The sequence below is a fragment of the Gopherus evgoodei genome, chromosome 1 (genome assembly GCF_007399415.2).
Source record: "Gopherus evgoodei ecotype Sinaloan lineage chromosome 1, rGopEvg1_v1.p, whole genome shotgun sequence".
In the NCBI taxonomy this organism is placed as follows: domain Eukaryota; kingdom Metazoa; phylum Chordata; order Testudines; family Testudinidae; genus Gopherus; species Gopherus evgoodei.
In genome coordinates this window covers 278058258-278077552 of record NC_044322.1, presented here as the reverse complement: position 1 = coordinate 278077552, position 19295 = coordinate 278058258, and the positions used below count along the sequence as shown (strand labels likewise).

The window sequence follows — 19295 nt, the reverse complement described above, 5'->3', positions numbered from 1 at the left end:
TCCACCTGAAATCCTAAATTCCCAAACTTTTGTTTACTTTTATTACCTATTATATTACAGAGCTGTTGTGAGGATTCATTAGTAAAATGTTTGTGTAGTGCTTTGAGATAGTCTTACGAAAAGAATGACAGAAGTCCAAAGTGTCAGCTATTATTAACCATTATTGTTGTTTTTTTTAATTTTTAATACTTTAGTTACAAGAGGAATTCAGTGCTGAAGAAAATTTTCTCATCTTAACAGAAATGGCTACAAGTCATGTTCAGGTTCTTGTGGAATTCACCAAAAAGTTACCAGGTATGTCACAATGGACCAGATCTTGCTCCCACAGAAATTAATGGAAAACCTCCAAATGATTTGTTGCAGCTTGATTGCTATGTATATCTAGGTATGTATAGCTGAGAGGATGTATAAAAGTATGTTCCATTGTTCCTGCCAATACACACATACCTCAGATGAGATCTAAAAAACTGAAGCTTTATACTCCAAGAGACTGCTTTGAAAGATGCAGACTTAACCAGTTTCAGAAGGAATATCCTCTATATCTATTCAAGGACAAAATGTTCTGGGTGTTTTAGAGTCTTTGAAGGTATGTTATTTTAAAATAATGTTGCAATGCAAAATATTATTCCTTAGAATTGACTCTAACCCTTTAGAAACTCTATTTGATTCCCTGTGCCCCCTTTTCTGTGAAATCCTTTTGAGTCAGTGTCATCCACTGAAGCACGTGTGGTTAGAACATTGGCTTTAAGTGCGTGGAAGGGATGTTTATTCAGGGTTTGTATTTAGACTTTTTGAATAATGAATCACAGAATCACATTGAAAGTGAGATTTCAGTTTTTCAATTCACAAGTGGAAAAGGCATTATAAAAATCTAGCACCATGCTACCTCAAGAGGGCAATTGTGTCACAGCTCTATTAGGTTCATTCAGAAGCACATCCTGCCCCATCCTATGTGGCTTCAGATACAGCATAACAGGCAGAGTTTTTCTGTTTGGGGAGGAGGAGTGCAGGGCATCCATCTCTATTCATATGCCATGGAACCCATCTCTGTGTGAGGCTCCCCGCACCTTTCTGTGCAGCGTGGCTTGGAGTAAAGAAGTGTGGAGGTAGAGCAGTTAGATCCACCGGTCATTAATCCCTACACAGAGGTTTCTTGAGTCCTAAGTCCAGTGCCCCATCCACTAGACCAGGGGTTCTCAACCTTTCCTTCTGAGTACCCCTCCCCAAAAAATGCTATAAAAACTCCAGGGCCCACTGGCAGGGATCAGGGGGGAGAGGAAATGAGAGGGCTCCGGGCTAGGTGGGGAGGCTCAATCATAGGCATAGTTTGACTTCTATATTTGGGGGAACAGAGTTTGGGCTAGCTCCACATGGCAGGGCCCTGGGCAGGAGAGCCACCTCCACCCCCTGACTCACCTCAGCAGGCCAGGTTGATGGGGAGGGCAACCAAAAATTATAACTCAAAGTGGGGGCTCAGCTCAAAAATGTTGAAAACCACTCAGGGTGCAGGCAGGGTTTGGCTAGGGATCGTGTGCAGGGGGTGGGGTAGCTCACAGTGCAGGGAATGGGTAGCTAGGAGCTGTGTGCCAGGAGCAGTCGCTGCTCCCCAAGAGTTTTGCTGCCAAGCAGTCAAAGGAGGCTGGGAGTTGAGGAACAGCTGCAGCACTGGGCACCAGCAGCATGAGGAGGAGACGGGGAAGCACCACAGCTGCCCACTCCATGGTACCAGCCAGAGCAGCAACTGCCCTGCACTGCCCAGTTCCGGCTTCCTGCCTCCCACTTGGCCAGAGGGTGGGGCCAGGAGCGATTGGGGTAGGAGGAGGTGAAGGTGTGTGTGTGGAACTGTCTGTGGGCCTGCCCCGCTCTGGTTAAGGCACTGCAGTTTATAGGGGAGCAACTCTGCTCAAGGGCTTGGGGTTTCTGTTGTGGGGCACTGGGGCTCATGGACCCACTGAAATCAGCTCGCACCCCCCCCCCGGGGACTGTGGACCTCTGGTTGAGAACTACTGCACTAGACAATATTGCCTCTCACCTTCATACATGCACAAATATATTTTTATATACAAATGTGTTAAAATTTCATTTTGCCGAGCATTGCCCCTTTCCTCCCTCTGTCATGGGATTATTTTAAAGCCTCTACAGTATTACAATTCCAATTGTATTTTCTTTTGCAAACTAATGGGCACAGGTTCACAGGAAATAAATGAAAAAAATAAAGTGAATGAGTTTTGAATGGGTTCAGTTCAGCACTGAAAGATGATAATGCTACCAATTCTTTATTAACACTAAAGCAGGAATTTAATTTGTTATATGCTAATCAAGTTGAAGGCAATTTTACCTGATCCAGAACAAGATTACATACACATACATGTGTGAGTGAAAGAGAGGGGCTGAGGGAGGGAGACTTGGAAGGATGCCGGCCTGGCAGTTGGAAAAAGGAAATGAGGGAAAAACCTCACAAGATTTCTGTAATACAGATGGTCTGTTGGTCTCAAATCAAGAACAAAGTAAGGCCCAAATCTTCAAAGTCTCCACTAATTTTGGCTGCCTCATTTTGGGCACTTGACTTGAGCCTGATTTTTACAGCTGCTGAGTACCTGCAGCTCCCATTGATTTCAACTAGAGGAGGTGGATGGATCCTTAGCACCTGAGAAAATCAGGCAAAAGACTTCCCCTGAATTCCTGGGCTCCTGAAATTAGTGGATTCTCTTGAAAATATTGGGCTTAGAGTCTTGTTAGATTAAAATAACTGAGATGGAACTGCAGAAAAAAATCAAGCTCTTTTCTGAGTTCTGTTAATCAATGTCTACTGAGGGAAAAAGGGAGAGGGGCTTCTAGGATCAAATAAAACTGCTATTTGAAAATTTAAAGTAGTAGAGATTTAGCACAGTTTACCTGTTGTGACTTTAACTATTTTCTTTCATTCTCCGTATTATCTTTCCTTGTTTGTGTGCTGCTTCACAGACTTGGTACAGGCTCATTGTACTGGTTTGTAGTGGCAGTCAGCATGAACTGGGCTTTACATAACCTTCAGTCTCATTCTCTTACGTAGAGGCCCCATTCTGCACTCACTGAAGTTTATGGAAGTTTGGCAATTTACTTCAATAGGGGAAGAGCCCAGGCCCACAGAAAGGATAAATCCCTATCCAAAATATAGGGAGAAGCCTTTATCCAAAATAACAAAAGCTTAAAAATCGTGAAAAGGAGGCATGATTTTTGATTACTAGCCCCTTTGCACATATCCCTATATAGCAGAACCTGAAAGATACGAACACCAGAGTTATGGACTTACCAGTCAACCAGACACCCTGTGAAACAAGAAGTCATCAATCAGGCAGCAGTGGAGACACCCAAAAAAAAAATCCCACCACCAAAAAACAGCAAATACTGTGTTGCCTCAGGGCGTTAGCCCTGGGGCTCATGGCTTCAGGTATGGGAGGGTTGGGGCTGCAGCTGCAGGGTGTGTGGGGGATCTGGAGTCTGGGCAGGGGAAGAGCTGGGGGCTTTTGACCCTCAGGAACACTGGGGCTCAGAGCTTTAGACTTGGGAAAGACTGGGGTTTGGGGCTTCAGCCCTGTGACTCTGCTCCTGGCTTCTGCCGCGTGCGGGGTGCTGGGGCTTGAGCCCTATGGATCCATTCCCAGCTTCAGTCCTGCAGGAGTAGCCAGAGTTTGGGGCTTTAGCTATGAGAGAAGCACTGGTTTCAGACCCAGCACTGAAACACAGTGGGAGTAGAGCTGCGGGGCTGAAACCCTGATCCCCAGTGCCCCTTGCTGGGCAGAAGCCATGAGTGAAGCACCAAGCCCCAGCACTCCCCCCAGGTCTAAGGCCCTGAGCTGCAGTGTTCCCAGGGGGCAGAAGTCTTGAGCCTCCCTCCCACCTGCAGCCCGAACTCCCCCATGGCTGAAGTCCGTAACATCTTGTTCAGAGTTATGGACTATTTCAGAATTACAAACAACCTCTTTTTCCAAGGTGTCTGTAATCAAGTGCAGACTCACCTGGCAGCACCTCCTGCTGGTCGTCCCTGGGAATTAGCTCTCTAGCACTCCGGTGTGCACTCTGCAGGCCAGGCGTCCCACCTGTCGTTGGCCTCTGTGTCCCTCCCAGGACCTCAGTGCCCTTTTAACTTGGTGCTGCTCCCTGGCAGTACCTCCATAGTCTGGGTCTCCCCCTCCCAGGAGAACCCCCACCCACTATCCCCACTTTGCCTCAGTCTTGGCTACTGCCCAGTCTCCATCTAGCCCCTGTTCACTGGGGAAGACTGCAGTATAAGCCACTCATCACAGGCAAAGGAGTTTGGATCTGCTGCCTCTGGCTACCCGTGGGCTGCCCCTGCAACCCAGTACCTAATAGGCCTTACCAGGCCTGCATCCTGTGGCTTTCCTAGGATGGAGCTCCCCGGCTCCCTTGGCCTTTCCCTAGCACTGCTCTACTCCAGATACCTGGTTAAGCTCCCTGCAGCCAGGCCCTTCTCTCTCTGAACACAGAGAGAGACTGTCTGCTTGAGTTCCGGGCTCAAGCCTTTATAGGGCCAGCTGAGGCTGCCTCCCAATCAGCCTAGTAGTTTTTCTCCTGCCACAGCCCTCTCCCAGGGCTGTCTTTAAACCCCTCAGGGGAGGAGTGGGTGACCAGCCCGCTACAGTGTCTTTAACCCTGAGCACTCCACATCTCCCCCCTCCCTCCCTCCCTCCAAGCTTGCCGCAGAGGAGCAGAGGTGAGCTGGAGTGGGGGAGAGGGGCAATTTTTTAAGGGCCTAGGGGGCTGCAAATTTGTTAATCTGCCACTGGTCATGGATGCAGGAGGATTTGAGCCATATGATGTGAAAATTTGTTCTCAAGTCACATTAGCATGGTTGCTGTCCTGTTGTGCTTTTTAAAACACGTGCTCTAATAATGAACGATTCCTCTTTCTCTGAAACTATTATACCTATTTCCATCACGCTCCTGCAGTTCATCAGGTCTTAGCTATAAAAGTCTAAGGCTATGTCTACACTACTGCCTATGTCAGGAAAACATATGTCGCTCAGGGGGTGAATATTCCACCCCCCGAGCCACATAGTTACATAGACAAAAGTGTTAGAGTGCACAGCTCTGTGTTGGCGAGTGAGCTTCTCCCACTGACATAGCTTATGCTGCTCGCAGGGGTGGTTTCTTTATGCTGACAGGAGAGCTTACTCCTGTCGGCATAGAGTGTCTTCACCACACACACTGCAGTGGTGCAGCTGTAGCAATGTACATGTAGACATGGCCTAAGAGGTTGATGTCGTCATTTCAGGCTGGATTAAAGCAAACTCATATGAAATCCATCCTTTACACCTTGATTAAATCTATATATTCCTGCAGCAAAATAAACCTTTATTACTGTAATAAGTGAATGTGTAATCATTTCTCTAGTAATCTACTTGATAAATAGATTAACTTATTCAATAGAACTTCAGTTTGCAAGAATAAAGACATCCAGAACTACTACTCAGGATATGTGGTTTATTTAAACGTAGTTACTGATATACAATCTTTGTAATATCCATTATGTAACCTTTTCCTATAACCCACAATTCATTGTCAAGACAACCTTAGAGCTTCTGCCCCTTAAGTTAGTGGAAACCAGAAATTAGTTGTGCTGTATTCATTTGAGTAGCAGAATATGAGCAGAGTTATATACAGAACACTAATGAGAACATGACAGAAAATACTGAAGAGGTTTGTAGGATTAGAGAAATGCCCACAGATGGCTATGCTATGCCTTTATATTCCACATGTAGCATGACATTTAAAGGTCACAATTCAGCAAAGCAATTAAGCATCTGCTTATATCTAATTGAAATAAATGGAAGTTAAGCATGTATTTAAGTGCTTTGCTGAATCCAGGCTTAAATGTACACAATACTTAGCAGCCCTGATAAGGGCACATTTAGCTCTTATACAGATGCATGGCATGCCTGCTAACCAAATTCAGCTGTGGGCTCTTGGCCACTAAGAACGCTATTTCTTGATTTGGCAAATATGCAAATGCTAAATAAAATAAATGGCACCTTTTGGTTAATAACTATAGCACCTAAAGTACTGATGTTCTTATTTCTGATATCCTTCCAGGCTTTCAAACCCTTGATCATGAAGATCAGATTGCTTTGCTGAAGGGTTCAGCAGTAGAAGCCATGTTCCTTCGTTCGGCTGAGATCTTTAATAGGAAACTTCCTAGGGGACACGCTGACCTCTTAGAAGAAAGAATTCGCAAAAGCGGTAGGTGCTTAATTTAGTGGAAAAAAGACTTGCTTTCATGGGTCAGCATTTGCCTTTGAAATGTTAGTACAGAATGCTTGTAACTGGCAATGAAATAATTTATCTGAATGCTGTTCTTCTCAGTCAGCCTTGAGTGTAAAGGTCATGAGGTAAATGTTTAATCATAATTTCATTGTAAACATTATGAATTAAGCTATATCAAAGAAACTAATGTATCTCTTCAAGGGTGAGTATAAAGGAACTGTGACAATAAAATGCCATTCTATGGTGTTATTCAAATAAAGTGTCATTTTATATGCTTGTAAATGTCATTAATGTAACAAAAGAATTATAGGTTATTATTGCGTATGATTCAGAGGGAAAGAATCCTGCTTCTCTGGGTCGATTGGTAAGAAGGATCACGAAGAATAAAAAAGCACCAAACAACAATGGTTGTAATGTATTTTCAGTACACATTCCGCATCATAAGGGCTCTCAAAGGTTTGGTCTGCATGATGGAGTTTTACAGTGTCTGAACACAGTTCTCAACAATTGAGAACAACAGCTCAACAACAGCTGAATAGGGACTGAACACAGGTTAGGAGCTGTTGTAGACTTGGAAAAGTTCTGTATTGTCAGCTCACTGTACTTACATTTCAGTGTATAGCATATAGAACTGTATAAATAAGTCATTGTCTGTATGAAATTTTAGTTTGTATTGACTTTGCTAAAGCTTTTTATGTAGCCTGTTGTAAAACTAGGCAAATACTAGAGAAGTTAATGTACTGCCTGCAAGACCTCTGTGTACCCTCAGGGGTATAATGATTGAGAACCACTGAGCTGGTGAACAGGAGTAGCTAACAGGAGCATTTTGTGAGGGAGTTTAGAGAGGGAGCCTGAGAGCCAGATACACATTATTAAAAGTCTCTAAATTTAGGCCAGTAAACACTCCCACCCAAAATAACAACAACAAAAGCTACACGAGTAGAGAGAATGCAGGCAGAAGTCCAGCAGCAGAGTGGAGGCTATCCAGTTTATTGCATTGAATGCAGAATGTATGATTACCTGCCTTGTAGGCAGGTGGCATGTGTGTGCATTCAGTGCAAGGAACTTGTGGACCTCAGAGACTGTGTACAGGCTTTGGAGACCATAGTGGCTGAACTGGAGGAACTAAGGGAGACAGAGAGGTACACAGATGAGACTTTCCAGGACACAGTAGAACGGTCCCACCCTCAGTCCGACAACCTCTGTGCTGTTGAGAAGGATGAAAATCTTAAGAACATCAAAGTGGAGTGGAGGGAAATGATCCCATAGTTGAGATCCTCCTTCCAGATGATTTCATGGAATACTCTTGCACTGAGGGGACCCAAGTTATTACAAAGAGACAGGTAATAGTAATGGGGGATTCAATCATTAGAAATATAGATAGCTGTGTTTGTGATGACCAGGAGAACCACATGGTGACTGGCCTGCCAGGTGCAAAGGTTGCAGATCTCTTGAGACATCTAGACAGGCTTATGTGCAGTGCTGGGGAGGAACCGGTGGTCATGGTACATGTACCAGTGACACAGGGAAAGATAGATGAGAGTCCTGGAGGCCAAATTTAGGCTGCTAGGTAAGAGATTGAAGTTCAGGACCTCCAGGGCAGTGTTCTCTGAAATGCTTCCAGTTCCATGAGCAGAGCCAGTTAGACAGGCAGAACCGCAGGGCCTCAATGCGTCGATGAGACAATGGTGTAGGGAGGAGGGGTTTAGATGTATTAGGAACTGAGGAACCTTTTGGGAAAGGACGAGCTTATACAGGAAGGATGGGTGCCACTTACCCAAAATGGAACCAGATTGCTGTTATGTAAAATTTAAAAGTTTGTAGAGTGTTTTTTAAATTAAGAGCTGGGGAAAGCTGACAGATGTGGAAGAAAACATGGTGTGAATGGAATCATCTCTTAGGGGAGGATCTATTAACAGAGATTCTCTGTATGTTAGTAAAGAGGAGAGAATAGAAGTTAAAAAACTACAAATAGGAGCTGAAGAGGAACAGATGAAAAAGAATCCCATTCAATTCCATCATATAATGGTAGACAACTAAAAAGTGACAAATTTTGTAAGTGCTTGTATACAAATGCTAGAAGTCTAAATACTAAAATTGGGGGAACTTGAATGCCTGGTCATAAATGAGTCTATTGATATAATAGGCATCACAGAAACTTGGTGGAATGATGATGATCAATAGGAGATGGTAATTCCAGGGTACAAAATACATAGGAATCACAGAGTAGGTCATGCAGGTGAGAATGTGGCACTATAAAGGAAACAGAGTCAAATATAGTAAAAATCTTAAATGAATCAAACTGTACCGTAGAATCTTTATGGATAGACATTCCATGCTTGAATAATAAGAATATAGCAGTAGGAATATACTATCGACCACCTGACCAGGATGGTGACAGTGATTGTGAAATGCTCCAGGAGATTAGAGAGGCTATAAACATAGAAAACTCAGTAATAATGGGAGATTTCAACTATCCTCATATTGCTGGGGTACATGTCACCTCGGGATGGGAGGGAGAAATAAAATTTATAGACCCCATAAGTGACTGCTTCTTGGAACAGCTCATCCTGGAATGCACAAGGTGAGAAGCAATTCCTGATTCAGTCCTAAGTGGAGCACAGGATTTGATCCAAGAGGTGAATATACATGAAATTCTCAGTAACAGTGACCAGAACATAATTAAATTTAACATTCTTGCGGGAGTGGAGGGAGGGAAATACCAAAGAAGCCCACTGCAGTAGCATTTATCTTCAGAAAGGGAAACAACAAAAATATTAGGAAGCTAGTGGAAATTAAGTACAGTCACAAATCTGAAATGCCTGCAAGCTGCACAGAAACACCACAATACAGGCTCAAATTAAATGTATACCCCAAATTAAAAAAACATAAGAAGAGGACCGAAGTGACACCAGGGTTAACCAACAAAGTAAAAGAAGTGGTTAGAGGTAAAAAGGCATCATTTGAAAATTGGAAGTCAAATCCTACTGTGTTTTCCACACAATTTGGGGCTCTCTCCTCCCACTCTGGGAGCAATGGCCTTCTGTGGGTTAATGAAACCTTTTACCAGTGGAAAAAAACCTTTATTACACAATGAATATTCTTAAACATGTCCATGTATTTATTAGCAATCAACATTAATATCCTTCTCTAATCTTATTTTCCAAAAAATGAGGTCTCCCTTCAGGTATTAAGTAATTATGTCAGGCCAGGCCTTTACTACTTACTTTCCCCTAATTCTTTTTATGTCAGTATTTGTCTTCGCATTATATTTTTATCTTTCGGTGCTTTCCCACATTTCCAAAACCACATGGTGGTAATCATTCAAACTACCATTAAAAATAGGCTTACAATACAAACCAGAGGGTGCAAGCTTACCTCCTTTTTATGCTATTAAAACTTCTAAAATATCCCAAATACTAAATTTCTTGAGGACCCATGACCTCCATAGTGCAGGGCAAAATAACCTTCCATTCTCCTCCTGGTTTCATTATATATAGTCTTGCCGCTCCCAGATTGCCTGCCCAGTGATTGGGTTAAAAGTGTGTTTTTGCAGGACTGGGCTTTCACTCTAACCAAAATAAAGCCAAAACAGTAATCATTTGCAGCTAATTCTGATACTCTTACTCATATTGAATAGGTCCTTGGTCCAGGAGTAGTCCCAGTGATTTTGAAAATAATTAGATTACTCATGGACTGAGGTATTACTCTGCACGAGTAGGGGATATCAGTATCAGGCCCTTGGATATTTGCAATGTATATAGCTTCAGATAAGGTAAAGGGGGGGAAAAAAAGCATCCTCAGTACAATTCTCTCATCAAAAATGTTGTAAAAATTGGGCTTGAACATACAATTCAATATGCAAATATGCAAAGAATATCTAAGTTTACTTCCTCCATATTTTGTTGAACTTATACCAGTTAGTTAGAAAGCTGCAAATCTGCAATGTTTGGCTGTAAATTTTCTCCACTTTAGAGAGGGACAGTTATTATGAAATGGAAAATGATACTTCTGTCTATCTCACAAATACACTCTGTTTAGCTCAACAAATGTTTCTTTCATATGCCATCTGCCACTGACTTACTACATAATGCTTCTAGAATCTTAAAATATAGTAGGAATTTAATGGACTATGTAGCCCAGACCCCAACAAAAGTAACATAATAATATGTAAAGGGATAGAAAAATTAGACTCTTTTTGGTGTTTTGAAGACTAAGGTATAGACCAGAGGTGAGTAAACTACGGTCCGCAGGCCGGGCCGTATCTGGCCCCTCAGGGCTTTGGATCCGGCCCATGGGATTGCCCCCTGTGGCGCCACGGGCCGTGCGCCACTCTCAGAAGCGACCAGCACCACTTCCCTGCAGCCCCTGGGTGTGGGGGCAGAGGGCTCCATGCATTGCCCTTGCCTTCAGGCACCGCCCCCCACAGCTCCCATTGGCCGGGAACCACGGCCAATGGGAGCTTTGGGGGAGGTACCTGGAGGTGTGGCAAGGGCAGCACATGCGAAGCCCTCCACCGCCCCCAGGGGCCGCAGTGCTTCCTGGAGCAGTGCGGGGCTGGGGACAGGGCAGATATGCAAGGAGCCTGCCATGGCCCTAGTGCACACCGCTGCCACCCCGGAGCCCCCTTAGGTAAGTGACACCGGGCTGGAGCCTGATCCCCTCCTGCACCCTGCCCCCTAGGTCCCTGCCCTAACCCCCCCGCCTGCACCTTGCACCCCTCCTGCACCCCTGCCCTGAGCCCCCTCATACACTCCACACCTCTCCTGCACCCCAACCCCCTACTGAGCCCCTTCCTGCAGTCTGCACCCCAACCCGCTTTCCTGAGCCCCCTCATACACTCCCACCCTTCCTCTGCCCCAATCCCTTGCCCTGAGGCCCCTTCCTGCACACTGCACCCCCTCCCACATCCTGCACTCCTTTCTGTACCCCAATCCCCTGCCCCAACCCTGTGTACAATTTCCCCACCCAGATGTGGCCCTCAGCCCAAAAAGTTTGCGCACCCCGGTATAGACACATGAACTGCTGTAGCATGCCTAACAGTTTGTTAGTCTACTGGGAACCACAAACTTTACAGTCAAAAAAAAAAACATTGGTCTGAAAACTCACCACAACACAGCATTTTATAGTGTTCACATTTTATATTATTTGGGTAGTTTTTTTAAAATGAATCAATAATTAAAGATAAATAATTCCATATTGAAAAATAGTCTAGCACACACAAGAAATGAAATCTCACGTTAGTAACTAGTCACAGTGTCAAACTTCACAGCTGGATTATTATCTGGGGCCTAAATTTTCAAAAGTGACTAGTGATTTGGGGTGACTCAGTTTTAGGGTGTCCAACTTGTTACACCCTAAAAGGGCCTAATTTTCATAAAGCACTGAGCACCTATCTTCTGAAAATCAAATTTCTTTAAATTGGACATCTCAAAATTAAAGCAATTTTCACTTATCTTTGAAAATTTTAGTTAAGGTGTATACGTAAGCATATGTATTACTAATGCAATTCATTTATATATGCAAGTTATTGGGCTCAATACAGGGATATCTGGGTGAAATTTAATAGCCTGTGATACACAAGAGATCAGATTAGATGATCTACTGGTCCCTTCTGGCCTTATCCCCCATGAATATATTCTACTAAAAGTTGCAGCTACCCACTGCCATTATTTCTTGTTACAAAAATGCTAAACAAATAATTCAGGCAAAGAAATTAAAACTAACTTAGGTAAGAAGGCAAAATCCAAGAGCAGTAAATAAATATAATGCAGAGGGGAGAACAATGCAAAACAAGCAACAAACAAACATGTAAGACAAAGCTGAATGAAAAAAAAAACCACACAAACAGAAAAGAGAACCACTGAGGAAATGCAAATATAGCTGAGCAGAATTCAAAGCAGAGAAGCATATTATATAAAAGGGTAAGGATGAGAGTAGAGGGAAGCAATAATGTATCAGGAATACTTGGAGCTTCTAGAAAGGCACCAAAGACTGACCCTCTTAAAAAGTAGTAGTATATTGTTGAATTTAGTCCTTAGTCAGAACTTCAATCCATATAAGATAATTTTTAGATGTAGGCAAGTGTCTAAGTGTCAGCTAGGTCCTATTGTCAGGCTTTGATATATGTACCCATGAAAATGGGGAAAAAACTGTCTAAAAGTCGCAAGCTGTCCAATGTTTTGTCATCTGTCATGATGTTCTCTTAGAAATGGCATTTATCTATTAATATTTATGCTTTTCCCCCTCTACAGTTGAATTGAATTTAAAATTTTTCTGATAAAGAAACCATAGAGATTTGGTGGCGATGACCTTTCAGTATTAGCAGTTTTCATTTGATTCTTAGGCTGATGCAGTATGTTTTTATTTATTAGTGTGACTAATATACTGGGCTAAGTAGCAACACATCTCACCAACTGCCTTGTTCATGCCCTCAGGGTCTTTTACATAATACAGTATAAAGGTTCTTTCTTTAAATGTTGCTGAAACTGAATTCCTCTCCTACATGGTACCAATGAAACCTATTTAACATTAATGAAAGCTTGTGCCTTTTTTTTTTTATGTTAATTGATGCTTCAGAATGCATACCACATTGCAATTAACTGGTTATTTCTGTGAAAGGCTGACATCTCAGTAATATGCCTAGTTTACTTCTGTAATTTTAAAGGTGATTTGCAGATTCCACTTATTGATAGTGCAATATTATTAAAACATTTATGAAGTGCAAAATATTTTCTCAATGAGCATTTATACACTCTAACTATGACGACATCTGCTTTTCTGGCAGTCATTAAGGCTCAGATTCTGACACTTTTACTCGAGCACATTATTCCACAAATAAGCCTTTCAATATCAGCATTAAGGAATAAAATGCTACTTCGCATCAGTAAGTGTGGTAGGATCTGGCTCTAATTTTTCAGTGAGTAGAAGAATACATGTCAGTGTGAAATACAGTATTGCCTATTGCCCATTATCACCTGAAACCCATCAACAATGAGATATAGGCGGAAAGGGGAAGTAACCACCTTATTCTAAAACATTGGTAAGAGGCTATATTCTGTCCTTGCATGTGAACACATGGTTCCCACTGATTTCAGTGAGAGTCTCTCATGTGCACTCAAAGGCAAAATTTGGCTCAGGAATAATGGACAAATAATCACTCCCAGTATTTCCAGCTTTATAAATAATAAATAAAATAATAATAAATTATTATTAATTAATTACTTGTATTACTGTAGCATCTAGGAGTCCTAGCCTGGGACCAGGACTCCATTGTGCCAGGTGGTGTACAGACACAGAACAAGAAGACAGTCCCTGCCCCCAAACACAGGCGCCAACTTTTTTCGGTGCTGTTGGGAGCTCCTGGCCCCACCCTGACTCCACCCTGCCCCAAAGTCCCCACCCCAACTCTGCCCCTCTCTGCCCCTATTATATCCCTTCCCAAATCCCCACCCTGCCTCTTCACCCAAGCGCGCCGCGTTCCCCCTTCTCCTCCCTCCCAGGCTTGCCGCGCAAATCAGCTGTTCCGCGGCATCAAGCGCTGGGGGGGCGGGAAGAAACAGGATGCAGCGGCGTGCTCAGCAGAGGAGGTGGAGGCGAGCTGGGGCGGGGAGCTGCCGCAGGGTGCAGAGCACCCACCAATTTTTCCCCATGGGTGCTCCAGCAAGGAAACAATGTGGCATTATTGATCAGCATGACAGGCAAGTAGTCTCAACATACAAGCAGCCCACGTGTTGTCAAGATTTTTGTAGGCATCATAATAAAGGAGAGTTTTAAGGAGGGATTTGAAGAGCACTAATGACTTAGCTTTGCACATGTTTATGGGACGCTGCTCCCACGTATGAGGGACAGTGTGAGAGAAGTTACATTTTCAGTCAAACACCTTTGTACTAAGTGGTCAATGGAGGCTGGTATCTTGGGCCAATCGGAGATGAGAGTTGACTCCTTGCTAGTGAATGTGAGAGGATAGGAAAGGATAGGTCCTTGAAAGTGAACCCAGGTAGCTTATGTTTGATGAGATAGAAAAGGAGAAGCCCGTGGCGGGATCCCCAGAAGGAGTGACATGATCAAAGTGATGGGCTAGGAAAATGATCTTTGCAGCAGTATTCTAAATAGATATCAATAGGGCAAGATTTTCTTTGTCAAGGTCAGAGTAAAGGGTGTTGCAATAATTGAGATACGAGATGAGAGCCAGGATGAGAGCATTAGCTGTGTGGAGAGCTAAGAAAAGCTGTATCTGAGAGATGTTTTTCATAAGACTTAGATATGACTGGGATGTGAGGACCGAGAAATAGTTCTAAGAAGAAGATAATACCCAGGTTATAGGCCCGAGTGACGGACAGGATGGTGCTGTTGGCCACAGTGACTCAATTTTTAAAACACGTTCAAAATGGAATTCCTGAAAAAAAGACAAAAACAAGCAAATAAACACAACCTCTTTAAAACAGGATGAGTTAACATCTTCCATAACATTTCACTGCATTGTAATACACACAGCCATGGGTATATACAGCATGGGAAAATTCTGTTCATGAATATTTCAGAGCCATCTGCCACATGAAGTAGCCAATTCCATATTCCTGCATTATAGCTAGATAAATAGGTGTAAGTGTTTAATTCGTATCTATAGAGGCAAGGGAATACAGCATTCTCATTGCAATATGCAGGGAATTTTCTACTAAATTTGCACACTGAGATAGACCACATATAAATAAATTTCCATCTATATAAACACGTTTCCCAAGCTGACTACTACTGTATGTTTATATAAATAGACCAGAGTCACCAAAACTATCTAAAGGAGGTATAAATGATACCTCCTTGCCAGCTAGGTCGTCTTCCCTACCTGCAGGTAATTCCCCCAAAGAAGTCTGTATGGTGTTTCCACCGCCACCTTCCCTCAGGGGTTTCTGCTGGGGTAGTACTGAAAGTGGAACGGGTTGTGAAACAAGTCGCAGACTTGGCACATAACATTTCTAGGAAGCAAGCTGGGTTGGGGAGGGGTGTATATTTTAATTGCTGCCCGGGGAAGCCCCTCTGATTGGGTGCTTTGCCCACTTTCTCACCTCCTGGTGAAGAGTAGCCAATCAGGGCTGCTGCATGAGGGAGGCAGAGCTCTGTTTCCCTCCCCTCAGCAACCTGACACCATTCTCACAGGCGGGTAGGACAGGAGCATCATTTTCTATTTCACAGGGGTGAGAGTTGCTTCCCCCCCAACCATGGTTTTCCCCTCCCCAGACTTGTCCTAGCTCCTTTCCAGTTGCCTCTCCAGGACTGGGCTGGGGGGGCAGCCTGGGCTGGGGGGCCTAATCTGCATGTTGACAGTGCTGCTCCTTCTGCTCACTGGCTGGACAGGAAACAGCAGTGGCAGCCTGGGTTGGAGCTGACCATGCAGAGTGGGCCTGGCCCCAATCCTTGCCCCAGGCTGGCCACCAGTGAGATACCTTCCCCGGGCTTGCCACCCCCTACTCCCCAGGATAGGATGGCCATGCCATGCCACCACCCTGCCCACATCCAGGATGGGACTGCGCATGTCTCCCATAAGCAGCTGTGGCGTCAGCAGGGAAGTGGAAGGGGGGATGCTGAAGTGATGCCCAGCAGTCCATGCCAGCTCTGCTACCATCTCACTCCTGTGAGCAATAGGCTGCTTCCTCTGCCACCCAATTCCCTCCCTGCAACACCCAGCCTGGGAAGTGGGAAAGAACTCTACTGCAGCCCCCTCAGATCTGCGGGGTGAAATCCCCCACAAGCTGCAGTAGGAACAGAGATGGGGCTGGGGGGGAGAGAATTGATGGGTGGCAGACTGGGGGACAGGATTGATTTGGGGGTAGGAGCCAGAACTAATTGCTGAGCATGGGATGGGCAGATGTGGGCGTGATAATACCCTCACTTTTCCAAACCATGTTAAGCATTGGCTGGGTAGTGTCTTTGGTCTGCAGTTGTGGTTCCATTTGAGCCACACTGGTGAATGTGGAGGAGATGCACCACTTCCTTCACTGGTCATGACTTCTTCTGAGCTAATGCCTCTCCCTCCTCATCTCCCTAACAGTCACCTGCTGGAGGACAGGTCATGTGTCCACTTTCTGGTGCTGCAAACTCTCTTAAGTCGACTATGCCCTGCCAGGGTCTACACTGCTCACAGCCAGCAGAGACCCTGGATGTATCTGCCCCAATGATTATAGGGTCTTGTGATGCATATCACTGTTAACATTCAAATAAAACAAGTCAATGTTTCCAGTGAAAGTTTCTGAGTCTGGAAAACAAATTTGACAGACAAGATTCTGTGAAAGATAAGTCGTAATTTTGTGAGTAATTAATACATTTTGTTTTCCATAAAAAAAACAGTTCGTTTACTGCTAGGATTAATATCCACTGGCACCTTCACACTTATCCAGATGAAAGATCTCTTCATCCAAATTAACAACATGGTCTTAGTTATTGTTAATTAGCACAAAACATTCTCCCTGGTAGAAGTTTTTTTTTTTTTTTAAATCTAGATGTCATAAACACTTCTCTAAATCTTACCCTCAGGTAGGTCTGTTTCATTTTTATTATTGAAGAAAGGCAAATGAAAATAAACACATACATAAAATGTAGCTTCAACAACAGTGATAAATACTGACTGGCTATTAGGGAAAGGAATACTCATTTTCTCTGGTTATTTTAACCAACTAACTGCTAAGGGCCTGAAGCTGCAGACCCTATGCAGACATGATTCACATTGCCTTCAAGGAGTGTTTCGCTAGTCTAAGAATTGCAGGACTAAACCCTTAAAAAGCAAGATAAAAATCATGTATATGAAACCGTGGATATTAATGAAGTTGTACAATAGGTAAAGTGGGCTGGGCGAATAAGAGTCTCTGCTTTGAAGAGCTTTCACGAAAAGATTTCATGAATATCTCCCATTAATGACTTGATGCAACTTCTAGAGAAGTCAGACTGTAAAGCTCTTCAAGGTAGAGACTCTTATTTGTTTAGGACACTTTACTCATATACTGAAGCCAATGGAATGACTCCATAGATCAACCCTTACAGGCCCAGGTCTGTATGATACAGACATTACAAAATGGCAAACAGAGTGCAGCATGTTCTTTGTAGCTGGCATGCTTCACAGAACAAATGGGTCTAGCAGAAGGTTTTTGAAGGAGGGAAGAGTGGCTGGTGAATATTAATCAGGAAGATGTGCCCACAGGACAATATAGAGTACAGATTTCTTCTACAGCTCATTGTACAGATTTTTTTATAAACAAAAGTAAAAGCCAGCTTATTTTGTTTGTTCTCAGTGTGGCCAGAAAGACTTTTAAAAATCAAATTACAAACGTAGAATAAAACTACAAACACAGTATGTCTTGGCTTCACTTCTAAACTGCAAACTGCAGCAGTGACATTTGAGAGGATCCCATAACTCCCCCTAGTTACTATCCAAAAGCCACCTTTAATCTGAACCCTAAGCACCTGAAGGGAGATGAGGCCACCTCTGTATATTTCATAATAGCAATTAAAAAAAGAACAAATCAGGCATTTTAAACATTTATCTCTGGTTTTTTTTTCTTGATGGAGTTTATTAAGCCCAAACGGAAATATTTTCAGTCGTGTAAGAAAACAGCTCCCTCTTGTGATGAAACAGCAGTTAGTGCATGATGAAATAGTGCAGACCGAAGTCTGTAGAAAAGTGAATAGAACAAAACCAGAAAAGCCTCTTCCACTGAGGCTTATCATTTTACACCTTTTAGCTAACAATAATCTCTTGCTTCATTTGACTATTGAAACATTTGAAATTATATTCTTTTTGGTATCAGCATAAGCAAACTCTCTAATACTATAACACTCCTCTTCATTCTTTCCTCCCTTTCCTGCGTACTATTCTTTTACTTATTATTTGTATCACAGTGGTGCTGAGGTCAGGGCCTCATTGTGCTAGGCACTGTACAGGCATATACGACTTGTCTACACTTAAAATGCCACAGCGATACAGCATAGACATTACCTACACCAATGAGAGAGATTCTCCTATCAGCATAGGTAATCCACCTCTGTGACAGATAATAGGTCAGTGGAAGAATTCTTCCATTGACTTAGCACTGTCTACATATGGAATTGGGTCAGTTTAACAATGCCACTCAAGGGTGTGGATTTTTCCACACCTCTGACTGACGTAGTTAAATCAATCTAATTTTGTAGTACAGATGAAACTCTAGGCTAGGTCTACACTACAGCTTATGTTGGCATAATTTATGTTGCTCAGGGAGGTGAATAAACCATGCAGACATCTCCCCCAGAATGAGAGGAGTGTAAAATGCTACCATATCAGAATGGTGGTGTTCTGCACCCACTTTGCACTGTTATAAATGAGTACACAACGTGGTGGGCAATGGAGAGATGGGCCCAGGAATGCACAGCACAGCCCCAGAGAAGAAGAAAGGAGTGGGCAAAGGTGGCTTTTGGGCTCACAGACCTGGGTCATTACATCTATGACTGGTCTCCCGCCAGGGCCGGCTCCACGGGTTCTGCCTCCCCAAGCAGGGGAAGAAAAAAAAAGGCATGATCGCGATCTTCAGCAATTCAGTGGGAGGTCCTTCGCTCCAAACGGGAGTGAGGGACCCTCCACCGAATTGCCGCCGAATATTTGAAAGTGCCGCCCCCTCCGGAGTTGCCGTCCCAAGCACCTGCTTGATAAGCTGGTGCCTGGAGCCGGCCCTGTCTCCAGCTGCTCTAAGTCATGTCTAAACTGTCAATGGGCAGATAAGGACATATAAGGCAGCCATGCATCAGAGAAGGTGCAGGGAAACCCCAGCCATTTCCCCCTTTGTAGGAGCCACTGGAGAATCTCTTCATGGGATGATCTTTCAATGGCCACCTCTGCCTGCTTTAGATCCAGATTCCACTGCTGGCATGGTGCAGAGTGACTACACCCTTCTCCAGAATTGGGACCTCTGATTGTTGTCATTTTTACTTTGCTTTGGGTACACTCTGTATCAGAGAGGCTGAAGAGAACAGCGCAGAAACTCATCATTACCAACGCCAACCATTCAA

At 43.7% G+C, this 19295-nt stretch overlaps 1 protein-coding gene across 1 annotated transcript in view; it reads left to right on the top strand.

Moving 5' to 3' along the window:
* The window catches only part of NR1H4 (nuclear receptor subfamily 1 group H member 4), a 54133-nt gene that overhangs the window by 21423 nt on the left and 13415 nt on the right, over positions 1 to 19295 (top strand). Inside the window, exons 6-7 of the mRNA XM_030553855.1 lie at positions 195 to 294; positions 6093 to 6239. Coding sequence (XP_030409715.1) covers positions 195 to 294; positions 6093 to 6239 — 247 coding nt within the window. The remainder of the gene's footprint in view (positions 1 to 194; positions 295 to 6092; positions 6240 to 19295) is intronic.